The sequence below is a fragment of the Arachis hypogaea genome, chromosome 7, assembly GCF_003086295.3.
Source record: "Arachis hypogaea cultivar Tifrunner chromosome 7, arahy.Tifrunner.gnm2.J5K5, whole genome shotgun sequence".
NCBI classification, from domain to species: Eukaryota; Viridiplantae; Streptophyta; class Magnoliopsida; order Fabales; family Fabaceae; genus Arachis; species Arachis hypogaea.
The window spans coordinates 1,850,077-1,872,921 of record NC_092042.1 but is presented as its reverse complement, the minus strand read 5'-3'; the positions used below and the strand labels follow the sequence as shown (position 1 = coordinate 1,872,921).

Here is a 22,845-nt window from a genome sequence, read left to right as displayed (position 1 = left end):
TTATTGCGTGCACCTAATAAGTTGAAGATATAGGTGAAGAACTATTTAGCTATATTAAGTCATGGTCAAGTAAGATTGAGAGAAAATGGAATATACATTTTTTGTAATTATATGGTTTACATAGATAATAAAGAATGAATCAATTTTCTAAAGAGAAAAAATATGCTTAATCAAATTTTAACTGAAAAATAAATTGTTTTATCATTTGTGAGATTTAAAACAGATAAAGACAAGAGAAAAAATTAGTTTTAGTTTATATAGTTTAGTACTCACTACGTACTTTTTAATACTGTATTCTAATTTTCAGTCTCGACTTTTAAAGAGCATAAATAGAGAATTCATTATATGCATATATGTATTTTTTAAAAAATAAAATTATGAAATGATAAATTAAATTTATGATTTATAATATCATTTAATTGATATATACCATTAATTATTTATTTTGTATTTTTTTAAATAAATATATTAATTTTACTGTAATTATATTTTTAAAAATTGTATATGTAGTTAATTTTTGTGATAAGATTATGACCCTAATGTTTGAAAATAAAAATGTAGCAAGAAGGAGAAAAGGAATTATAGTAAAAAATCCAATATATCAAGGATCAAGTTGTAATAATAATCAAAGTTTCTTTTTCTAATATATTTTTTTCTTGCATAAATAACAGTTAAAAACTGTGAAGGTGTAATTTAAACTTTTTAAATAAGTAACTAAATCTAATATTTTAACTGAGAGTTTGCTACTACTAGCATTTTTTCTGTAAACTATTTTTATATTTTTTTAAATACAACCAAACTACAATATTTTTATGTTTATTTAAGACATTGTAATATTTGATTATTTTACTATAATTATTTTGAGATTTTTCAATCAATACTTACTTTGTTATTTTTTTAAATTTAAAATAATAAATTATATTACTTCTTTATTTATGTATAAAATTATTTTTATTTTAGATTTTTTACATATTCAAATTACAACTTTATTATTATGTTTATATTTCACATAAGTTTGAGGATAATATTTTTTTTTTCGGCGACATAACGTACTTATGAATAGATAAATTTAATTTTAAAAAATAATTTTTGATTACATACTCACATTTCATCTCTATAAGAATATTGCATAAATAATAGAAAATAAGTAGATAATATACATGCTAATTTAGATAATCAAAATAAAATAAAATAAGTAAGAAAAATATAATTTAATTTTAAAATTCCTTAATTAATTTTTTACGCTACTTTCATTTTAAATAATTTTTTTATATTTTTATATTAACTTATAACTTTAAATATAAAATTATAAAAAAGTAAATTTATTTAGAATGAAAGTAATGTGATTAAGTGTAATTTACTTAGATATGATTAAAAAATAATTGAATACTATATACATTAAAAAAATTAATATTATTGAAGGATAAAACTAAAATTTATTTTTATGTATCGTTTTTGTCCCCAACATTTTCATCCTATTTAAGTTCCTAACATTTCAAAATCATCTTAATTTTGTCCCGCCGTCAATTCTGTTAACGAATTTCTATCGGCAGGATAATATTGAGTCAACGTGAGGGACTTAAATAGAATGATCGAAACGTTAGGGACAACTTTGGAACTTACCCCAAACTTTTGGGACAAAATGATACTTTACTAAAAAAAATATGAAACTTTCAAGATAAAATAAAAAGATGTGACATTATATGCGTTAGATAATTTAAAAAATATTTATTATAAAGGAAGTTAAAAATATTCTGACCTAAAAAAATTATTTAATAAAATTAAGAGAGAGAGAGTTAAAATTTTGTAACTAATAAAAAAAATCACCACCGTCAACCTATTAAATTTGAGTAATATCAAGTGATAATTAAGAAATAAACCAGAATGATAAATTTAAAAGTTTTTTTTATTTTCTTTTATATAGTGTTTTACTTTAAGTAATTACTTTTTATGGATAGTATTTAAATAACAAATAAAATAGTGAGAAGATTTGCATTAGTTATGAAAACTAATATCATTCTTATAGTACGATCACATTATTTCAAAACATACAACATGAAATAATAAAATATAGTTTAATTAATGTGCACAATAAAACAAATATAAAACTTATATAATAGCAGTCAAATATGAAAAGTAGTGACAATCTTCTATTCTAAAGTATTATATTAAATTGTAATTTAAATTTATAATTATTAGTTAAAAATTTACAATAATATACTATTTTTATTATATCAGTTAAAAATAATACATTTTGATACTATTTTTTATTTAAGGCTACTAACATTAAATTTTGATAATTTGAACAAAAACTTTTAATATTTTATGTCTTAATTTTTTTTAATTGATCAATAAAATTACTTAACACGCACATCAAGAAAAAAATTATTATTTTTATACATATAGATATTTAAAAGACAAAAATAAATTCTTTTAATAACATTTTAACAACTCATAAAAGTTAACAGAACCAATGATTATAGATCAAAGTGATAGATAAGATATAAAATTGTAATATGGTACTTGATGATAATTAAAGAGAAGGTGAGAGGAGAAAAAAAATGAAAAAAAAAACAAGACAATATAACAATTACGGTAAAATAATAACAGTCATGTATATAGAAAATAATAATAAGAGAAAATAATAGTGTGATACAATAAAAAAACATAATAAAAGTATAAATAAATAATTTTAAAAAAATAATAAAATTATAGATAATTTAAAAATTAAATATAAAATTTAGAATATACATAAAGATAAAAATACTTTGAATATAATATTTTATCTTTACTTTAAATTAAACATTGTTAAAAAATAAATAAATAAACTTATATAATATTTATAAATAATTAATTTATAAATATTTATCTTGATTTTATTATACATAATAATAATATAATAATTTTTTAATATCTTATTTAATTTAAATTTATAATTTTGTACATTTTAAAATTTAAATAACTTATAAATTTTTATATTTATTTTTAAATATTTGTTATTCTTAATTTTTAAATTATTTTATAAAATTTATAATTTTAAAAATAAAAATTTTACAAAACTATATGTGAGTAAATTTTTCAGTCCCTTTCCCCCCAAATTGTTTTTCAAGTAAACTGAGAAAAATTAATTTGATCTTTAAAAAAAAAAAAAAAAAAAACCAGCTCAACTCCGACACTCTAAAACCTCAAAAGGCAAAAATCCAAAACCCTAATTACCCGCCCCGCACCCATTCTCCTTCTTCCTCTTCTCTCCGAAATGGCTTCCGCAGCCTCTCCAAGAATACCCACCGAGACGGTGAAGAACGCCGTGGAGGCTCTCCTGAAGTGGCGAGATTCCAATTCCGAGTCTCACAAACCCAAACTCTTCGACGCCGACGAAGAATTCGTTTACTTAGTCGTCACTCTGAAAACCATCCCTCACAAATCCCGCGTTAACCCTTACAAGGTCCCTTTACCCCACTCTCTCCTCTCTCCCTTCAACGAAACTTGCCTCATCATCGACGACAGGTCCAAATCCAAACCCACTAAACAAGAAGCTCAAAAGAAGATCAAGGCCGATAACGTCGCCGTTTCCAAGGTCCTCAGGTTGTCGAAGCTGGCCTCCGATTACCGCCCTTTTGAGGCGAAGCGTAAGCTCTGTGATTCATATGATCTTTTTTTCGCTGATAAGAGAGTGGTGCCTTTGATGCCCAGGCTGTTGGGGAAGAAATTCTTTAAGAAGAAGAAGGTGCCGGTGCAGGTGGACTTGACTAAGAAGAATTGGAAGGAGCAGGTGGATAAGGCGTGTTCGTCGGCGCTTCTGTTTCTTGGAACGGGGACTTGTTGTGTTGTGAAGGTTGCCAAGGTTTCCATGGAGAGCGAGCAGATTGTTGAGAATATGATGGCTGCCATTGAGGGGGTTGTTGAGGTTGTGCCGAAGAAGTGGGCGAATGTGAGGTCCTTGCATGTTAAGCTTTACGAGTCGCTGGCGCTGCCTGTTTTCCAGGCTGTTCCGGAGGTGAAGTTGAGGATTGAGGGAAGTAAGGTTGAGGAGGCTGAGAAAGAGAAGCAGAAGATGGAGGAGGAGGAAGAGGGCGAAGACCATAGTGGCGCGAAGGCGGTGAAGAAGAAGAAGAAGGGGAGGATTCATGAAGTTAGATATATGGATAGCGAAGTTGGTGAGGATAATGTTGAAGATGTGGCAGGTAGTGAAGATGATGGTGGTGGTGTTGTTATGGAGGAAGATTTAAAGGATGCTGGAAAAGGTAGTGGAGAATTGGCGAATAAGAAGAGGAAGAAAGGGGCATTGAGTGAGTTGAGCAGTGTCAAAGAATTGAAAAAATCTGTTAAGAGAAGTGGTAAACAGGATAAATCTGCGAAAGTGATGAAGGAAAATTCCATCAAGAAGAGTCAGAATAGTGAATTATCTGTTGAGGATGGAGATTCAGGAAAAAAGGGGAAGAATATCAAGAAGAAACTATCTCAATTGCAGTCAGAAGAAGCTGATTTGAAAAAGAAAGTGAGGGCCAAGAAAAGTAAGAAGGCTGCTTAAGGTTATTGTTAGGATTTACTGTTAGATTTCACTGCTTGATTTAACTCTTGGTGGCTGCCATGTGTTGTTTTCATTTGTTGAGTCCTCTGGCAGATTTTGTATCAAGCATAATTTGTTTTGTTATTCTTTTTGCGTTCTGTTTTGATCATTTTATAACTTGCTATTGCTACTATCCAATATTCCTATAATTGAGCTTTAGATTGATTTGTGAGAAGGAGAATCAAAATATTGTTTTCTCAGTTCAGAAAACTCTTTTAAGTTGTTTAGATTTCATATTGTCAGATAACTCCATAGAAATTATGAGATGAATGGTCCCTTACTTTAAAGTAAAAGGCTTATCAAAGTTTAGCTTGAAATTCTACTACCTCCTATTTTGCCTAAGTATATCTCTGAAATTATTGTCTTCGATATCTTGCATATTGGCTTCTAGTTTTCATTTCTTGAGCTCCAAGAATATTGGAAAATGGAAAATCTATTACTCTTGCTGACTTCTTTTTACAGATTGAGAGGATTAAAGACTTCTTTTTAGTTCACACTATGCATATTATAATTTAGTAACTGCAAAATATAACAGTATAGGGTGGATTCTTCTTCTTGAAGCTAAATCTTATTTATCATGTCAATTGATTAATTATATGACAAATTAAAACTTTTTATTCCTATCATAAAGCATTAGATCATATGAGATTATTAATCTCTGCAACTGCTAGAACATACTAGTAATGTAGTAATACATCCAATTGAAATTGATATGGTATACCACATCAAATTCAAAACATTATTCTACTAAATAAACTAGCTATAATATGTCTAAATCAGTGATCAGAAGATTTCTCAAAACTGGTTTTGGATCTCCTTGTGTACTCTGCAACAAGTTGAGCAAAAGATGATGACTTATCCTCTAGCAATTTTGAAGGTGAATCATACTCTTCAATTAGTCCTGCATTAAATAAAGATACAAAATGGAAAATCAAGTTATAATAAACATTTAGTGAATAATAAATAATAATAGGCATTTCTAAGTTCTTGCCTTGATGAAGAAGCAAGACCATATCACTGTCAATAACAGAAGTGATTCTATGTGCAATGGTTATGACTGTGGAGTCAGCGAAATGCAGCCTAAGAGTTTGTTGAATCAAATTGTCTGTGGCAGTATCAACTGATGCAGTCGCTTCGTCAAGCACCAATACCTTGCTCTTCTTTAGAAGCACCCTACCAAGGCACACCAATTGCCTCTGTCCCATGCTCCAATTCTCGCCGTTTTCGCTAACTGCAGCATCAAGTTTTGCCTTAGCAATAAGTTCAGAGGTTACTATATCACTATATTCATATAGAGTAATCAAAATTTTCCTAGTTATAAACTAGGAGGATATGTAATTATTGATTCAAGAAAAATAGAATGCGAACCTGGAGAGTCCAACTTTCCTTCTTTTCTTCTAACTTCATCACCAAGTTGACACTTTTCAAGGGCCTATATATATGAGAATGTAAATGTGTGAATATTCTTGAGTCAGAAGAACAATTATAAGTCAAATATTTGGAATTTTGGATAATGAATCTGTTTAACAAACCAACCTCCCAAATTTGTTCATCAGTGTACTCCTCTAGGGGATCCAGATTGTTTCTCACTGTCCCTTCAAACATGGTTGGATCCTGAGGAATAATGCTTAATCTAGACCTCAAATCATGAAGTCCTATTGAAGAGATGTTGATGCCATCAATCACAACCTCTCCAGCAGCTGGTTCAATGATTCGGAAGAGAGTTTGTATGAGAGTTGTTTTGCCACTTCCTGTTCTACCAACAATGCCAGTTTTCAATCCTCCATGAAATGTGCATGTGAGGCCATGCAACACAAGTGGAAGGTGTGGAGCATAACGAACCTTCATCATGTTCAAAGAATCATTAGTCCATTACAAGTATCATAGCATAAACTCTCTAAGTACTAATCACTTTGGAAAAGTGAACTTTAAGAAGACAAAATCATAACATGAATTCAAAATTGTGTAAGATGTCAAACTAATTTCTATCTTCAATTACCTGCAAGTTGCATATATCAACTTCTCCATATGATGGCCAAGAAGGGCTTGGTCTATTTTCTTGCACAACAAGGGGAGGCTCACTAGGAATGGATGTATATTGAAGTATTCTTTCTACTGATATCATCTTATTCTCCAATTCACAAAGAAGTCGAATCACCATAGCGTTTAGTGAGTTCAAATTGAGTCCGTAGGTAACAGCTAAACCAGCAAGGCCTTCAATAAGAGAATCAAGAATAAGTAGAGCACTTAGTTCCTCATTATATATGCAGTGTTATTTTTTTTAGTTAAACAAATATCATGATTTGATTATTGTTTACCTGGATCTATGACTCCTTGAGGAACAACCATCAAGCATATCACAGAAAATGCAAATGTGATTGAAGACAATATATCCAAACGGAAGCATAACCATGCAGATGCACCAGAACTATTGAACTGTGGTCGCGAATATCCGTCGATTAGTTTCATATTCTTTTCCTGAAATCTAGACTGCTGATCAAAGCTTCTGATGGTTGATGTACCAGAAATTGTTTCAGAAAAGTTCTGAAGGATTGGTGCTTTGCATACTCCAACTAAGCGCGATAGCTCTCGAGCTGGTGGTAAGTAATATTGCTGCAACATTATAAGGTTGTAATGTTCTAGTTAAATATGATCCTATGATATCATGAAATATAGTCTAGCTTTTGGAAATTAGTTCAACTAATACCTGATACCAAATGCTGATTGCTATCACAGGTATAAAGACAATAAAAACTTGCCATGCAGATTGAGACATCACTGCTATAACTCCCAAAAGTTGGATCAAGAGAAAGGAAAATGAAGCAGCTAGATAAGGAATGTTTGTGTCTACTGCACTTTGATCAGTAGAAACCTGCATTAGAACAGAACAGCAAGAAACAAGAAGTGTCAAAGCCTCAAAGGCATTGTATTGCATAGTTTCTGCAAACAACAAAATAGATGAAGAAGACATACTCTATTTAGAATTCGGCCACTTGGAGTGGAATCAAAGAATGACATTGGTGCGCGAAAGATGCAGAAGTGCATCTTATTGCAGATTATGGTAGCTGTCTTATATACAGCAGTGGCAAGAAGTGTTGTCCTTGCAAGAATGCAGAAAGAACTTGCAATAGCCAAAGCAACATAGACAGCTATAAGAGTTGTTTCCAAAACAGGTGGCTCCACATCTTGTGAGATTGGTGCTGCCCAAGCCATCCAATAGTTGCTACCAATTTGGAGAACTTGGAAGAGAATATGAGCCAATAGTATGAAAGGAACAAGAGCACCTCCATATGCCATAGTGATAAATTGCCAATACACTGAAAATCCAACTCTACCTCTCTCTCTTTCTTCTTCTTGAACAAGTTGGCCTTTTGCCTCATCACCTTTGTTATCAATTTTACCATTTTGCTCATCTTTCTTTTCCTCTTCTTTCTCTCCACCCCGAGAAACAGGAACATCTAAATCTTGTTCCAAGGTACTTATTTCATTGGATACTATTCCTTCATCTATTGAATCAAGTGTAGACAAAGCTTTTTTATGTGCACCAACAAGTTCCATAAAATCAGTTCCATTGTTAAGAAGATCAGCATACTTTCCACATTGAGTAATCTTCCCATCTTTCATCACCTATACCAACAAGGCATAATAACATCATCTTATTAATTTTTTTTAATTGATGGCAGTTAACTATGATAAATACTCACCAATATAAGGTCAGCAGCAGGTAAGAACTCAACTTGATGAGTAACATAAATTACTGTCTTTGATCTTAAAAGGCCTAGTAAACATTCCTGTCATACACAAGAAATTGAAAATGTTAACTATTTAGCATTATACAAGTTCCATGATGTTGTCAAAACTAAAGAGATATACACAAAAAAGATATAAGACCCTAGATTATGTTACACATAATAAAGAGAATAATGAAAATTGAGTTACCTTAAAGATGTGTGATCCTGTATGAGCATCCACAGCACTGAAAGGATCATCAAACATGTATATATCAGCATCTTGATAAAGAGATCTAGCAATTTGTACCCTTTGTTTTTGTCCACCACTCAAATTTATCCCACGTTCCCCAATAATTGTTTGGTCACCAAATGGCAAAATTTCAAGATCCTTTTTCAAGGAACAGGCTTCAAGAACCTTCTCATACCTTTCCCTATCCATCTCTTTACCAAACAGTATATTATCCTCTATCTTTCCACTTTGTATCCATGGTGATTGAGCAACATAGGCCTTTGTTCCACACACTTTTAGAGTTCCTGAAACCTTTGGTACTTCTCCCAATATACAAGAAAGCAATGTAGATTTTCCTGATCCAACTGTCCCACAAACAGCAACCCTCATGCCATGAAAAACTTCAAGATTTATGTTCTTCAATGTTATATTTGGAGAGGATAGATCCCAAGAGAAGCTTCCATTGGTTACTTCAATTGCTTTATCTGAAGTACCGAAAGGTAGCTTCTCTACAACATCAGATTGCAAGTCATCGAGACGAAGGAATGACGAAATCCTATCAAGAGAAACCTTAGTTTGTAGTATAGCTGAAATTGTATTTGGAAGATTATATATGGGAACTTGAAGGATTCTGAATGTTGCAAGTGCAGACAAAATTTTCCCTGATTCAAGTGGAATCCCCATAAGAATACATGAACCAAAAGTAACAACAGATACAAAAGTAGGAGCAATCCAGAACACAAAAGCACTGATAGCTGAATTGTATACAGATTTCTTTAACCACCCTTCCTCAGTTTTCCTAAGCTCAGTTATCTTAGATAGAAACTTCATTTCCCATCCTTGTAGTTTGAGGATCTTCATGTTCCTTAGAATCTCAGATGTTGCCTTCATCCTTGTATCTTTCGAGTCCATGAAGTTCTTCTGAAAATTCTTTTGTAATTTTCCAAGAGGAACATTTACCAACATTACAATTATGGTTGCCACAAACGCAGCGATTGAAGCAAGACCGACATTTTTATACAAAAGCAACAAGGCTAAGGCAACTTGCAGAGCTACTCTCCACAAATCATGCATATACCAAGTGAAGTTGCCAATTCTTCCAGCATCAACTGCCATGAAATTGATCATTTCACCAGAAGTATGACCCTTCCTTGATTGACAAGAAAGGTTCAATGCTTTGTTATAGATCAGAGTTACAAGCAGTGCTTGGATTCTAATCCCAACTTGCTGCAACCTAAACAACCAATGCCTTTGTGAAAGGGACTCAACAAGTTTTGACAAGAAAAATGCAGAAACCAGAGCATAGCCCTGCTTTTCATTGACCCTTTGTCCAGCAAGGTATTGAACAAAAGCATCAATAAGATAAGGACCAACATAAGAAGCCAAAGTGTTCAACAATGCAAGAACTGCAGTGAAGAGAATCTCTCTCCATGCTGAGAGTACCAACAACTTCACCAGCTTAAGAGTGGTTATGTGGTTGATTTCACCACTACAATCTTTCTCAATTTTTTCTCTAAAAGTTGGAAAAGCTCCAAAAACACTATCATTTTTATCAAGTTGAGGAACATCCTCAGGGTCCAAGGTCTTCTTATTGCCAAGAGCAATAAGAGGGCCCACCCAAGAGAATGTAAGAATGCTGAAAATGCCAGCATTTGAGAAAGGGGTAACACAAACAGGTGCATTAACATTATTCAATAGTAATGGATCTTGAAGATCATCACTGACATGATCCTCTTCACACTCATTAATATTCTTCACAAAACACACCACATAACAAAAGAATAAACCCACAGAAGCTGATACAACATCAGAAACTAAGTACTGAGCTGGTAAAGCCACGTTCTTTTCATACAAAAGAACAATAATATCAACTACAAAGGAGTAACATGAAAAAAAGAAATAGAGAAGACACCAAGGTTTGATCAAGAAGAAGAAAAACCTCTTGTGCATGCAAACACTGATAAGACCCCAAGAAAGAGTTTTGATAGCTAAATCCAAAAGGGTAACAAGCTTTCCTTCTTCCTCTAAGAAGTAAGAACTATAGAGGCAGAGGACAAAGTTGAAAGCAGAAACACCCAAAGAACAAAACAAAGTCTTTCTTAACATAACTTTATTCTTGAGCTTCTTATGCTTGTTGGACTCATCACTAGCTTCTCCAACTGTGATCTTCTTCCAAAGCCAAGACACCAAAACCATAGCCACCAGTATGAGGTGGATGATGGCAGAGAATGCATGGAGGAAAATGGGTTGGAGTAGAAAGCTCATGTCAGAGTGAGTGAGGGAAAGGTACGAGGAAATTTGAGACATAATTAATGTTTGAGAAACATGATGTTTTTTGAGGTTATATTTATACATATAGTGAAGTGAGACTTGCTTAGAAGGTGTGTTGTGTTATGAAGTCAAAAAGTGAAGTGTGTTGTGTTGTGTATCAATCAAAGGAGTGGCTCTACTTGAATAAAATTACGTGATGATCAAGAAAGAAGAAAACGTGAGGTATATATATGGATATTGGATTGTAGGATAGCAGCAATTTCCTTTCTTTTTATATTAAAAACACATTTCCATTGTTAAAGACTTTGTAGTTTGACTTATATATTATAAAAGACTTATATGCCGGAGAACAAAAAAAAGAATTAACATAGACTTATTTGTTATCTATTCTTTATTATTTAAATACAAAATTGAGACATTAGTTTAAAATAAATTTATTTGTAAAGTAAGTAATTTGGTTCCTAAAATTAAAAATGACCAAAATTACATAGATTATTCATTATTGTATATTCATAATTTGAATAATTAAGAAAATTGAGTAGAATTAAAATAGGAACAACCCATTTCAATCTACAATGTGTTAGTCATTAGACACTAATTCTATGTATCTATTAGGCTTTTTTTTTTAATTTTATTCAAATATATTTATCATTAAAATATATTTATTATTAATAAAAATATTTTTATTTGATTTTTATAAATATTTAAAAAAATTTGCTGTTTATTTTAATAATTTTATAAAATTAAAAATGGTTAATTTAAGAATGAATGAATATAAAATAAATATAAAAATAATATTTAATTAAATATTTTAGATTATATATTAATTAAAAAATATAATATATAATTATCTAATATATTTTTAAAAAGGCGTAATATATAATAAGAAACAGCTTGGTCAGTAATAGCTAAACTACTTTTTGTTCCTCAAATTTTCGATTTGAATTTCATCTCACACAGAATTTTTAAATAAGCACAAATCTACACGCTGACGTAAAAAAAAAATTAAGGTGGTGAGAATTAAATAATATATTTTAAAAGAGTGATAATTTGATAAATAACTTTTAAAACAGTGATATTTTAATTAAAAAATTCTATCTATTAATTATATATATTATATTCTCTTAGATTAATCTAGTAATCATCTTTTTCATTAAAAAAGGAAAAATATTAATAATTATCCTTTATATTGTTTAAAAATAAAGAAAATGATTAAGAAATTGTATATTATTATAGAGTAAATGTATAGTGATGGTCCCAGCATAACTGAGAAAAAGAAGAGAAAGAACAGAGTCAAATACGTGTGTTGGAAATTTGAGTCCATTATTTGTTTAAAGTGTTTTGGCTGAATTACTGAATTCAAAGATTCCCGTAACAGAGGTGTGCATGCTCAGATTAAGATGGGTTAGAGCAGAATCTCATTCTAATATCTTATCGGATCTATTTTTTTAATTAATTTAAAATATTCAATTAACTAAGTTGATTCGAAATATATATGATTTTTTAAGTTTTATACAATAAATTAATAAAATATAATTTTAAAAAATAAATTTAATAAATATTATATGTATTTATATTAAAATAAATTATTTTATTTATTTTTAAAATAAATAAATAAAATAATATTATATAATATATAAAAATATTTTAATTAAAGTATGAAACATAATATTTTATTTTAATTTTATCATAAAATATATATTTTAATTATGTAATATAATTTTTGTTGAGGTGAATCGATTGATTCGAAATATAATTAAAATTTAACTAAAAAATATTATTGAATAAAATAATAAATTTAAACTTGGTAAAATATGTTTTGGGTTAGGAGTTAGGACTCGAATCTTACAACTTCCAACCCATAACATTATTATTATAGATTTGTTACACATATAAATTTTTTTGATATATAAATTTATATAAGTTGGTTTAAATTTAACAAAAATAACTCTAAACACATATTTTTTCAACTTTTGAATAGCGCAAACAGTTTTTCTCCCTCAATCAAAATTGCCACCCTCAAAATTCAAACAATGATCAAAATTTTTAAAAACCTTTTAAAAGCGTCACGAAAAGTGAAGGAAGTTTTAAAGTTGAATTCGAAAAGAATTATGAAAAAATAAAATAAGGAGATGAAGAAGAAGCAGAAGATGAGAAGGAGGAAAAGAAAAACTTTTGAATTATGCAGAAATTATCAGTACAAAAACACACAAAATTCTTAAATAATACACATAAATATCTTAGTTTTGCATTGAAATTTGCTGCAAATACATAAAAATATTTTTTTTAATATTACGTTTTTTTCTTCTTTTTTTATTTCTTTCTTTTTTAGTTGAATGAATGTAAGTTCATCATCTTTCAAATAATTTTGTAGCATTATGTGTTTCTTCTTCTTCTTTGTTTGATTTTTTTGTTTTTATCCTTGTTAAAAGAGTAAAACAAAAAGAAACTTGAAAAGGTAAAATAAGAAGAAAAAGATGAATAAGAAAAAAAAATGAAGATGATGATGAAAAAAAAGAAGAAGAAGCAAAAGATGAAGAGGAAGAAAAATTTTGAATTATGCAGAATTTATCAGTATACATACACCGAAAATCCTTAAACAATACATATAAATATCTTAGTTTTACACCTAAATTTGTTACAAATACACAAAAATATTTCCTTTAATGCAGAACTCTTATATTACATTCAATTCAAAATATCAACCATGAATAGCAATTTTCACAAAGAAAAATAACATTATTCACTTCATAGAATCATAAACTACTAACAAAAACATTAACTAGAATCGAACCACACTTCAGCCACTTGATTGGATTTAAAACAATAATCCACTTCACTCTGGTTCGATTAACAATTTGAACTTGAATAATTCATTATCTTTAACAACGAGCACTACAAGAATATGACCGATTAGCTACCACAAAAAGAGTTGTAAAATCATCGCTAATCTGACACAAAATATAATGTGACAAATTATCTATCGCCTAACAACCAATGCTTTTTTCGCTAATTACAAATATTAGTATTTTGCGTCACTAAATTATAATATGCATAGTGTGAACTAAAACTACAAGCTGCTACCAACTAATTAACTACCCCGGTTACTACAACTAGTCACTAAGAGTTAAATTAACAAACTTGTAAATACTTAGTCTCATCCCAATATATATATATATATATATATATATATATATATATATATATATATATATATATATATATATATATATATAGATAGATAGGGAGAAACTCAGCTCCAGTCGACTACAGGTGAAGTTGCTTCTAGATGGCTGACACGTGTTATTATATGGTTTAAAAAAATCGGTTTATTTTATATAAATGATTTATTTTAAAAATTCGGTTTGAATTGGATGAAGCAGTTACTTTTATTCCTTTCTTCTTTGTTTCGCACGTAAAATTCGTTCTCTTTCAATTCCTTTTTCAGAACTAATATGAAACTTTCAATTAGGTATGTTCCTTTTATTTATATTTCTTAATCAAATTTATTATTTTAAATGTATTTTTTAATTTATGTTTTTATTCATTCCACTGTGAATGATGAAAATTATTTAATAAATACGTACATATTTATGTCATCACACTATTTTGATGTTCAGAATCATAAATGCCAAGATAATTCATGGCAATTTTATGTGATGGAAGATAAAAATGTAATTATGGTATAACGTAGACTAGTTAATAGCATGAGCATTGTTGAAATTTTGGCATGATCTCTTTCATATTTGTTATATGTCTCTTTAGTTGGTGATGTTATAGTTTATTGTGATGATATGATGGTAGTTTAATTGTATGAGTTAGGTCCTTTTTATTTGGTTGAATTTTTTCTATAGTTATCCTATTCTTGATGACAATGTCAAAATAAATATTTTCATTAGTTAGTTCTTTTTTTTTTCTCTATTTTTGAATCAATTTTATTTTGAAAAAAATTATTAAAAATTTTTGTTGTAGACAAAATTAATAATATTATGTTCAATTATTTAAGGAGACCAAATTAATATTTTGATTAGATACTTTTGTTTTATTGAAAATAAATTCTAATTTCATTAAAAAATAAATTCTAGTTGATAAGTAAAAACACAAAAACGTGCATGACAGTGAAATCATAATTTCTAGATAAGTAAATTATAGTCTTATTATCTTAAAAAAATAATTTATTTATAGAATAATATTGAAAAATCAATAATAATTTGTATGAAAATAGTTTATTAGTAAAATAAAAGTTAATTGATTGATTACCATAAAATTTAATTTAACGAATAAATTTGCAATTGAACATATTTTTACAACTTAATTTAAAATCTGTTTACAGCTTAATTTAAAAGTAACTGAAAATGTAAGTTATGGGAAACAAAACAAAACTAATCAAGAAAATAGAAATAGAGACACACAAAAAAGGACAGATGATATCATTTATGCCATTCCTATAAAAAAAATCGTAAATTTTGTTTTTTTTTTAGAATACTAAATTTTACTTTTTCAAACAATTTGTATACATATATTTGACAAAAATTAAATAAAAAAAAGTTTCAAATAAATTTAAAGAAAAATTGGTGAATATGAATGAAGAGAAAGAACATATCAAATTTATCTGTAGGAATTTAGGAATAACACGCAGAAAACATTTAAATTATTTTAAAAGTAGTTATTTGATCTATTTAAACCGGTTTTTTTAAATAAACAATTTCTATAAAATAAATCGATTTTTTTTAAACCATACAGTAATACGTGTCAACGATCCAGAAACAAGTCAACTGCAGGTAGTTTCCACTATATATATATATTAGTGCGCTAGTCGTTAATAATCCTAGTATTTATAGAGATATATAGAATGTATGGAATATTTTTTATTGCATTTTGAATGTTAACATGAACAACAAAAAATAAATAAATAAATAAAATCTGGATATGAACAATGAACTTGATTAGGTGTTGAAGTAGTGTCCCTCGTGCGTGCTATAAAGCATGATTCTTGTAGCAACAACTGCAAATAAAAAAAATGCCATTTTAATTCTTAAATGTTAAGCTTAATTTGAATTGCATGATCAAGTTCGCAGAAAATTTATCTGCTTAACTAGCGTATCATCAAATGGTGATTCTGGTCATAATAGAAAATTTTTAGAAAATACTCCATTATTACTCACATTGACTTGGAAGTCATTGGTGAATGGTCAACACAAAATATATTAATGCGTCTAATTGAATTTGATCGTTTTACTAATTACATTTTTTTTAAGAAATTTTTCCTCTGGGAGATTTCAATCATTTCTGAAAAGTGGACTTAGATCTCATTGTATACTCTGCAACAAGTTGAGCAAAAGATGATGACTTATCCTCTAGCAATTTTGAAGGTGAATCATACTCCTCAATTAGTCCTGCATTAGATTAATTTACAATGAAAAATCAAAAATGGAAGATAAAAGAAAAAAGGTACAATAGAGTTTAACTAGGAATAATAGGCACTTCTTAGTTCTTACCTTGACGAAGAAGCAAGACCATATCGCTGTCAAGAACAGAAGTGATTCTATGCGCAATGGTTATGACTGTGGACTCAGTGAAATGCAGCCTAAGAGTTTGTTGAATTAAATTGTCCGTGGCAGTATCAACTGATGCAGTCGCTTCGTCGAGTACCAATACCTTGCTCTTCTTCAGAAGCACCCTACCTAGGCACACCAATTGCCTCTGTCCCATACTCCAATTTTCACCATTCTCACTAACTGCAATAAAGGTAATCAACTCATGGAGCTGAGTTAAATTTAAATGTAAAACTCAACTCATAAATTCTATTTGGTAATTAAATTTGGAAAATAGAGTCTGATATTATATGTTTCAAGAAAACTATAATACAAACCTGGAGAGTCCAGCTTTCCTTCTTTCTTTCTAACTTCATCACCAAGTTGACACTTATCAAGGGCCTATATAAAAAAAGTAATATAAATGTGTCAAAATAATACTCGAGTTAGAAAAATAATTTCATGTGTAATATTTTAGATAGTGAATCTGTTTAACTAAAACCAACTAACCTCCCAAATTTGTTCATCTGTGTACTCTTCTAGTGGATCCAGATTGTTTCTCACTGTCCCTTCAAACATGGTTGGATCCTGAGGAATAATGCTTAATCTAGACCTCAAATCATGAAGTCCTATTGAAGAGATGTTGATGCCATCAATCACAACTCCTCCAGCAGCTGGTTCAATGATTCGGAAAAGAGTTTGTATGAGAGTTGTTTTGCCACTTCCTGTTCTACCAACAATTCCAGTTCTCCATCCTCCGCGAAATGTGCATGTGAGGCCATGCAACACAAGTGGAAGGTGTGGAGCATAACTAACCTTCATCATGTTCAATGAACAATAAGTTCATTACAAATATCATAGCATAAGTTCTCTCTAAGTTCTAACCATTTTTACTGCATAAATTCAAAGGCATGTATGGTATCAAACAAATTAGTATCTTTAACTACCTGCAAGTCATGTATATTAACCTCGCCGTGTGAAGGCCAAGAAGGATCCGGTCGATTTTCTTCGACAACAAGGGGAGGCTCACTAGGAATGGAAGTATGCTGAAGTATTCTTTCCACTGATATAATATTGTTCTCCAAACTGCAAAGACTCCATATCACCCAAGCATTTATTGTGGTCAAATTTAGTCCATAGGTAACAGATAAACCAGCAAGGCCTTCAATGAGAGAATTAAGCAAAAGGGTGTAACAATTAGTTAGCAAAAGGGTAATTTTTTTATTGTTAAACAAGTCTCATACATTTGGATTATGTACCTGGATCTATGAATCCTTCTGGAATGGATATCAAGAATATCAAGGAAAATGCAAAGATGATAGAAGACAATATATCTAAACGGAAGCACAACCATTCTGATGCAGCAGCACTATTGAACTCTGGTCGCGAATATCTGTCGATCAGTTTCAAATTCTTTTCCTGAAATCTGGACTGCTGATCAAAGCTTCTGATGGTTGGTGTACCAGAAATTGTTTCAGAAAAGTTCTGAATGATTGGGGCTTTGCATACTCCAACTAAACGCGATAGTTCTCTAGCTGCTGGCAAATAATATTGCTGCAGCATTACAAGTATGAGCCAAATATGTTATGATCCAAAAAAAGAAGAATAATATAAAAGATTCAATTCTTGGTACATAATGTGTCTCTATTGTTATTATCATTAAGGTCTAATTAATACCTGATACCAAATGCTGATTGCAATCACAGGTATAAAGACAATAAAAACTTGCCATGCAGCTTGAGACATCACTGCTATAATTCCCACAAGTTGGATCAGTGGAAAAACAAATGAAGCAAACTGATAAGGAACCTCAGTGTCCACTGAACTTTGATCAGTAGAAGCCTACATGAGAAACAGAACAGAACAGACCAGTAAGAAACAAAAAATGTCAAAGGCATTCTATCGCATAGCTATCGAAATTGAAGCTAACTATATCACAAAATAGGAAAAACTGAATGGATTTGTGGATGAGCGTGACATACTCTATTAAGAATTCGGCCGCTTGGAGTGGAATCAAAGAATGCCATTGGAGCGCGAAAAATGCAGAAGTGCATCTTATTGAAGATTATGGTAGCTGTCTTGCATAGAGCAGTGGCAAATAATGTAGTCCTTGCAAGAATGCAGAAAGAACTTGCAACAGCCAAAGCAATATAGACTGCTATAAGAGTTGTTTCAGAAACAGGTGGCTCAACATCTTGTGAGATTGGTGTTGCCCAAGCCATCCAATAGTTGCTTCCAATTTGAAGAACTTGGAAGAGAGTATGAGCCAACAGAATGAAAGGAACAAGAGCACCTCCATATGCCATAGTAATATATTGCCAATACACTGAAAATCCAACTCTACCACTCTCTCTTTCTTCTTCTTGAACAAGTTGGCCTTTTGCCTCATCACCTTTGTTACCAGTTTTACCATTTTGCTCATCTTTCTTTTCCTCTTCTTCTTCTCCACCCTGAGAAATAGGAAAATCTGAATCTTGTTCCAAGGTACTTATTTCATTGGATATTATTCCTTCATCTGAATCAAGTGTAGACAAAGCTTTTTTATGTGCACCAACAAGTTCCATAAAATCAGTTCCATTGTTAAGCAGATCAGCATACTTTCCACATTGAGTAATCTTCCCATCTTTCATTACCTATACCAACAAGGCATAATAACATCATATTAATAAAAATCATTTTTTCAATTAATGGCAATTAACTATTATAAATACTCACCAATATAAGATCAGCAGCCGGTAAGAACTCAACTTGATGAGTAACATAAATCACTGTCTTTGATCTTAAAAGGCCTAGCAAACATTCCTGTCATACACAAAAGAAATTGAAAATGTCAATCATTTAGCATTGTTATACAAATGCCATGCAATTGAAAAAACTAAAAGCGATATACACAAAAAGATATATGACCCTAGATTATATTAGACACAAACAGAAGAGTGAAAATTGAGTTACCTTAAAGAGATGAGATCCTGTATGAGCATCCACAGCACTAAAAGGATCATCAAACAGATATATATCAGCATCTTGATATAAAGCACGTGCTATTTGAATCCTTTGTTTTTGTCCACCACTCAAATTTATCCCACGTTCACCTATAATTGTTTGGTCCCCAAATGATAAAATCTCAAGATCCTTCTTCAAGGAACAAGCTTCAAGAACCTTCTCATACTTTTCCTTATCCATCTCTTTACCAAACAGTATAGTATCCTCTATCTTTCCACTTTGTATCCATGGTGATTGAGCAACATAGGCCTTTGTTCCACACACTTTTAGAGTGCCTGAAACCTTCGGTACCTCTCCCAATATACAAGATAGCAATGTAGATTTTCCTGATCCAACTGTCCCACAAACAGCAACCCTCATGCCATGGAAAACTTCAAAATTTATGTTCTTCAATGTTGTATTTGGAGAAGATGAATCCCAAGAGAAGTTTCCATTAGTTACTTCGATTGCTTTATCATAAGTACCTAAAGGAAGCTTCTCTACAACATCAGATTTCAAGTCACCGAGACGAAGGAAAGAAGAAATCCTATCAAGAGAAACCTTAGTTTGTACTATAGCTGATATTGTTTCTGGAAGATTATATATGGCACCTTGAAGAATTCTAAATGTAGCAAGTGCTGATAAGATCTTCCCTGATTCAAGTGGAATCCCCATAACCATACATGTACCAAAAGTAACAACAGATACAAAAGACGGAGCAATCCAGAACACAAAAGCACTGATAGCTGAATTGTATACAGATTTCTTTAACCACCCTTCCTCAGCTTTCCTAAGCTCATTTATCTTAGATAGAAACTTCATTTCCCATCCTTGTAGTTTGAGGATCTTCATGTTCCTTAGAATCTCAGATGTTGCCTTCATTCTTGTGTCCTTTGAATCCATCAAGTTTTTCTGAAACTTCTGTTGCATTTTTCCCAAAGGAACATTTACCAACATGACGACAACAGTGGCCACAAACGCGGCAATTGAAGCAAGACCAACACTTTTATACAAAATCAACAAGGCTAAGACAATTTGCAGAGCTACCCTCCACAAATCATGCATATACCAAGTGAAGGTTCCAACTCTTTCAGCATCAACAGTCATGAAATTGATCATTTCACCAGAAGTATGACCCTGCTTTGATTGACATGAAAGGGTCAAGGCTTTGTTATAGATCATAGTCACAAGAAGTGCTTGGATTCTAATCCCAACTTGCTGCAACCTAAAGAACCAATGCCTTTGTGATAGGGACTGAACAAGGTTTGATAAGAAAAATGCAGAAACAAGAACATAGCCTTGATTCTCATAAACCCTTTGACCATCAAGGTATTGAACAAAAGCATCAATAAGATAAGGACCAACATAAGAAGCCAAGGCATTCAACAATGCAAGAAATGCAGTGAAGAGAATCTCTTTCCATGCTGATAGTACTAACAACTTCACCAGCTTAAGAGTGGTTATGTAATTAATTGCACCACAATCTTCTTCAACTTTTTCTCTGAAAGTTGGAAAAATTTCAACTACACTATCTCTTTTATCAAGTAGTGGAACATCCTCAAGGTCCAAGGTTTTCTTATTGCCAAGAGAAACAAGAGGGCCCACCCAAGAGAATGTTAGAATGCTGAAGATGCCAGCATTTGAGAAAGGGGTAACAGTGTCAGCCCCAGAGGCATTACTACAAACAGTTGCATTGCCATTATCCAATAGTAAAGGATCTTGAAGATCATCAATGATATGACCCTCTTCACACTCATCAATTTTCTTCACAAAACACACCACATAGCAAAAGAATAAACCCACAGAAGCTGAAATCACATCAGAAACTATGTCCTGAGCTGGTAAAGTCACGTGCTTTTCATAAAAATGAAGAACAAAGTCCACTACAAAGGAGTAACATGAAACAAAAAAGTAGAAAACACACCATGCTCTGAACATGAAAGAGAATCTTCTTCTATCATCACCTGAACTAAATAAGAGCAAGCTTTTGTGCAAGCAAACACTAATAACACCCCAAGCAAGAGTTTTTAGACCTAAATCCAAATGGGTCACGAGCTTTTCTTCTTCTTTTTCTTTTTCTCCTAAGAAGTAGTAACTATAGAGGCAGAGGATAAGGTTGAAAGCAGAAGTACCTAAAGAACAAAACAAAGTAGTCTTTCTTAACACAGCATTATTCAAAGGCTTCTGATGCTTGTTATTGGAGTCATCTCCAGTTTCTCCAACAGTGATGATCTTCTTCCAAAGCCATGAAACCAAAACTATAGCCAGCAGTAGGAGGTGGATGATGGCTGAGAATGCATGAAGAAAAATGGGTTGGAGAAGAAAGCTTATGTGAGAGTGCATGAGGGAAAGGTACGAGGAAACATAAGACATCATAGTTTAAGGAACATACATTGTGTAACGAAGTTATCAAAGAAAGTGATGGAAACTAATTAAGGTTGTTCCAAAGAAAAAAATGGTGAATCAACTTTAGAAAAGAGACGCTAAGAGAAGTGACAAGCACCTATTTTTCGCATGTTACACTATTTCTTCCATAAGGATTGTGATGTAGTTGAAAGAATTTCTAACTGAAATTCATTTTTTATTTTTTATTTCGAAATTTTTAATTTTAATTTGATTGGAAAAATATTTAAAAAGGACATATAACTCATGTATTTTTTATTATTTTTTCATTCTCATCTCTAATTAATAATAATAATAATACTAATATAAGTTTAAGGTATAATATTAAGTATATTAATCAGACATTATTTTTTTCTATAAAATAATTTTTGTCCATTCACGTACCTTTTTTTGTTAGAATTTTTATTCTAATTATGGTCCAATTTGTTAATATAGAGATTAGTTTGGGTGGTGTTATAATTATTAATTAATTATACTAGGAGTTGGTCTGATTTTTGATGAAAAAAATACAACTGTTCATAAATTTTATAAAATTTGGGTCTCTAATTTTAATTACATATAACAAACAAACACACTTTAATTTCATCTAAGTTTGTGATTTAGAATCGAAAATTTTCAAATTAAATCAAAGAATTTATTGATAATGACTGGTGGTACATAAATTACTGGTTTTATAAAATTTTTAACATTTTTCTCTTGTTATTATCATTTTGTTTTTTTTTTATTTTAGTTTGTGTAATTTTTATGCTAGAATGATTTTGTGGGAAAAGAAATGAAATAATAAAATTACGTTTATTGTTCATCGTTTATCATAACTTTTGGAAACAAATAGTAATTTGATAGAATGTTTTGAAAAGAATTTGTATAGGAAAATGGCTCAATAGGCATTTTAGAAATTAAAGTGGATTCATCTTAGTCTTCATATAATTAATTATTATGACTATTTTATTCCTATAAATTAGTTAATGTCAATTTTAATTTTTAAATAAATATATAAATTAAAGTATTTAAAGTAATACAATTTAGTAACTACCTGTGTCGAAAAATACGTAACAACCTTTGAATTTTAAACTGATTACTTCTCTTAATTTCTTGTTAGTAGAAGCATTTATTCATATACTTAAA

General features: G+C 30.6%; 3 protein-coding genes across 3 annotated transcripts; 1 reads left to right on the top strand and 2 right to left on the bottom strand.

Moving 5' to 3' along the window:
* The first annotated feature begins 3,096 nt into the window (after positions 1–3,096).
* Positions 3,097–4,780, top strand: LOC112701858 (uncharacterized). The gene has a single exon (XM_025752637.3). It carries the CDS (start codon positions 3,257–3,259, stop codon positions 4,529–4,531), a length of 1,275 nt encoding a protein of 424 aa, XP_025608422.2. The 5' UTR covers positions 3,097–3,256; the 3' UTR covers positions 4,532–4,780.
* Positions 4,781–5,122: 342 nt separating this feature from the next.
* LOC112701857 (ABC transporter C family member 3) lies at positions 5,123–11,045 on the bottom strand. Its single transcript, XM_025752636.3, has 10 exons — positions 8,510–11,045; positions 8,275–8,361; positions 7,544–8,197; positions 7,278–7,442; positions 6,889–7,183; positions 6,570–6,784; positions 6,107–6,412; positions 5,939–6,002; positions 5,562–5,801; positions 5,123–5,471 (listed from the first exon to the last, which is right to left on the bottom strand). Exons 1-10 carry the CDS (start codon positions 10,883–10,885, stop codon positions 5,347–5,349), a joined length of 4,527 nt encoding a protein of 1,508 aa, XP_025608421.1. The 5' UTR covers positions 10,886–11,045; the 3' UTR covers positions 5,123–5,346.
* A 4,892-nt stretch (positions 11,046–15,937) lies between these two features.
* Positions 15,938–21,693, bottom strand: LOC112701856 (ABC transporter C family member 3-like). The gene is made up of 10 exons (XM_029287823.2): positions 19,288–21,693; positions 19,051–19,137; positions 18,318–18,968; positions 18,013–18,177; positions 17,595–17,889; positions 17,283–17,497; positions 16,846–17,151; positions 16,674–16,737; positions 16,300–16,539; positions 15,938–16,197 (listed from the first exon to the last, which is right to left on the bottom strand). Exons 1-10 carry the CDS (start codon positions 21,691–21,693, stop codon positions 16,085–16,087), a joined length of 4,542 nt encoding a protein of 1,513 aa, XP_029143656.1. The 3' UTR covers positions 15,938–16,084.
* Between the last annotated feature and the right edge of the window lie 1,152 nt (positions 21,694–22,845).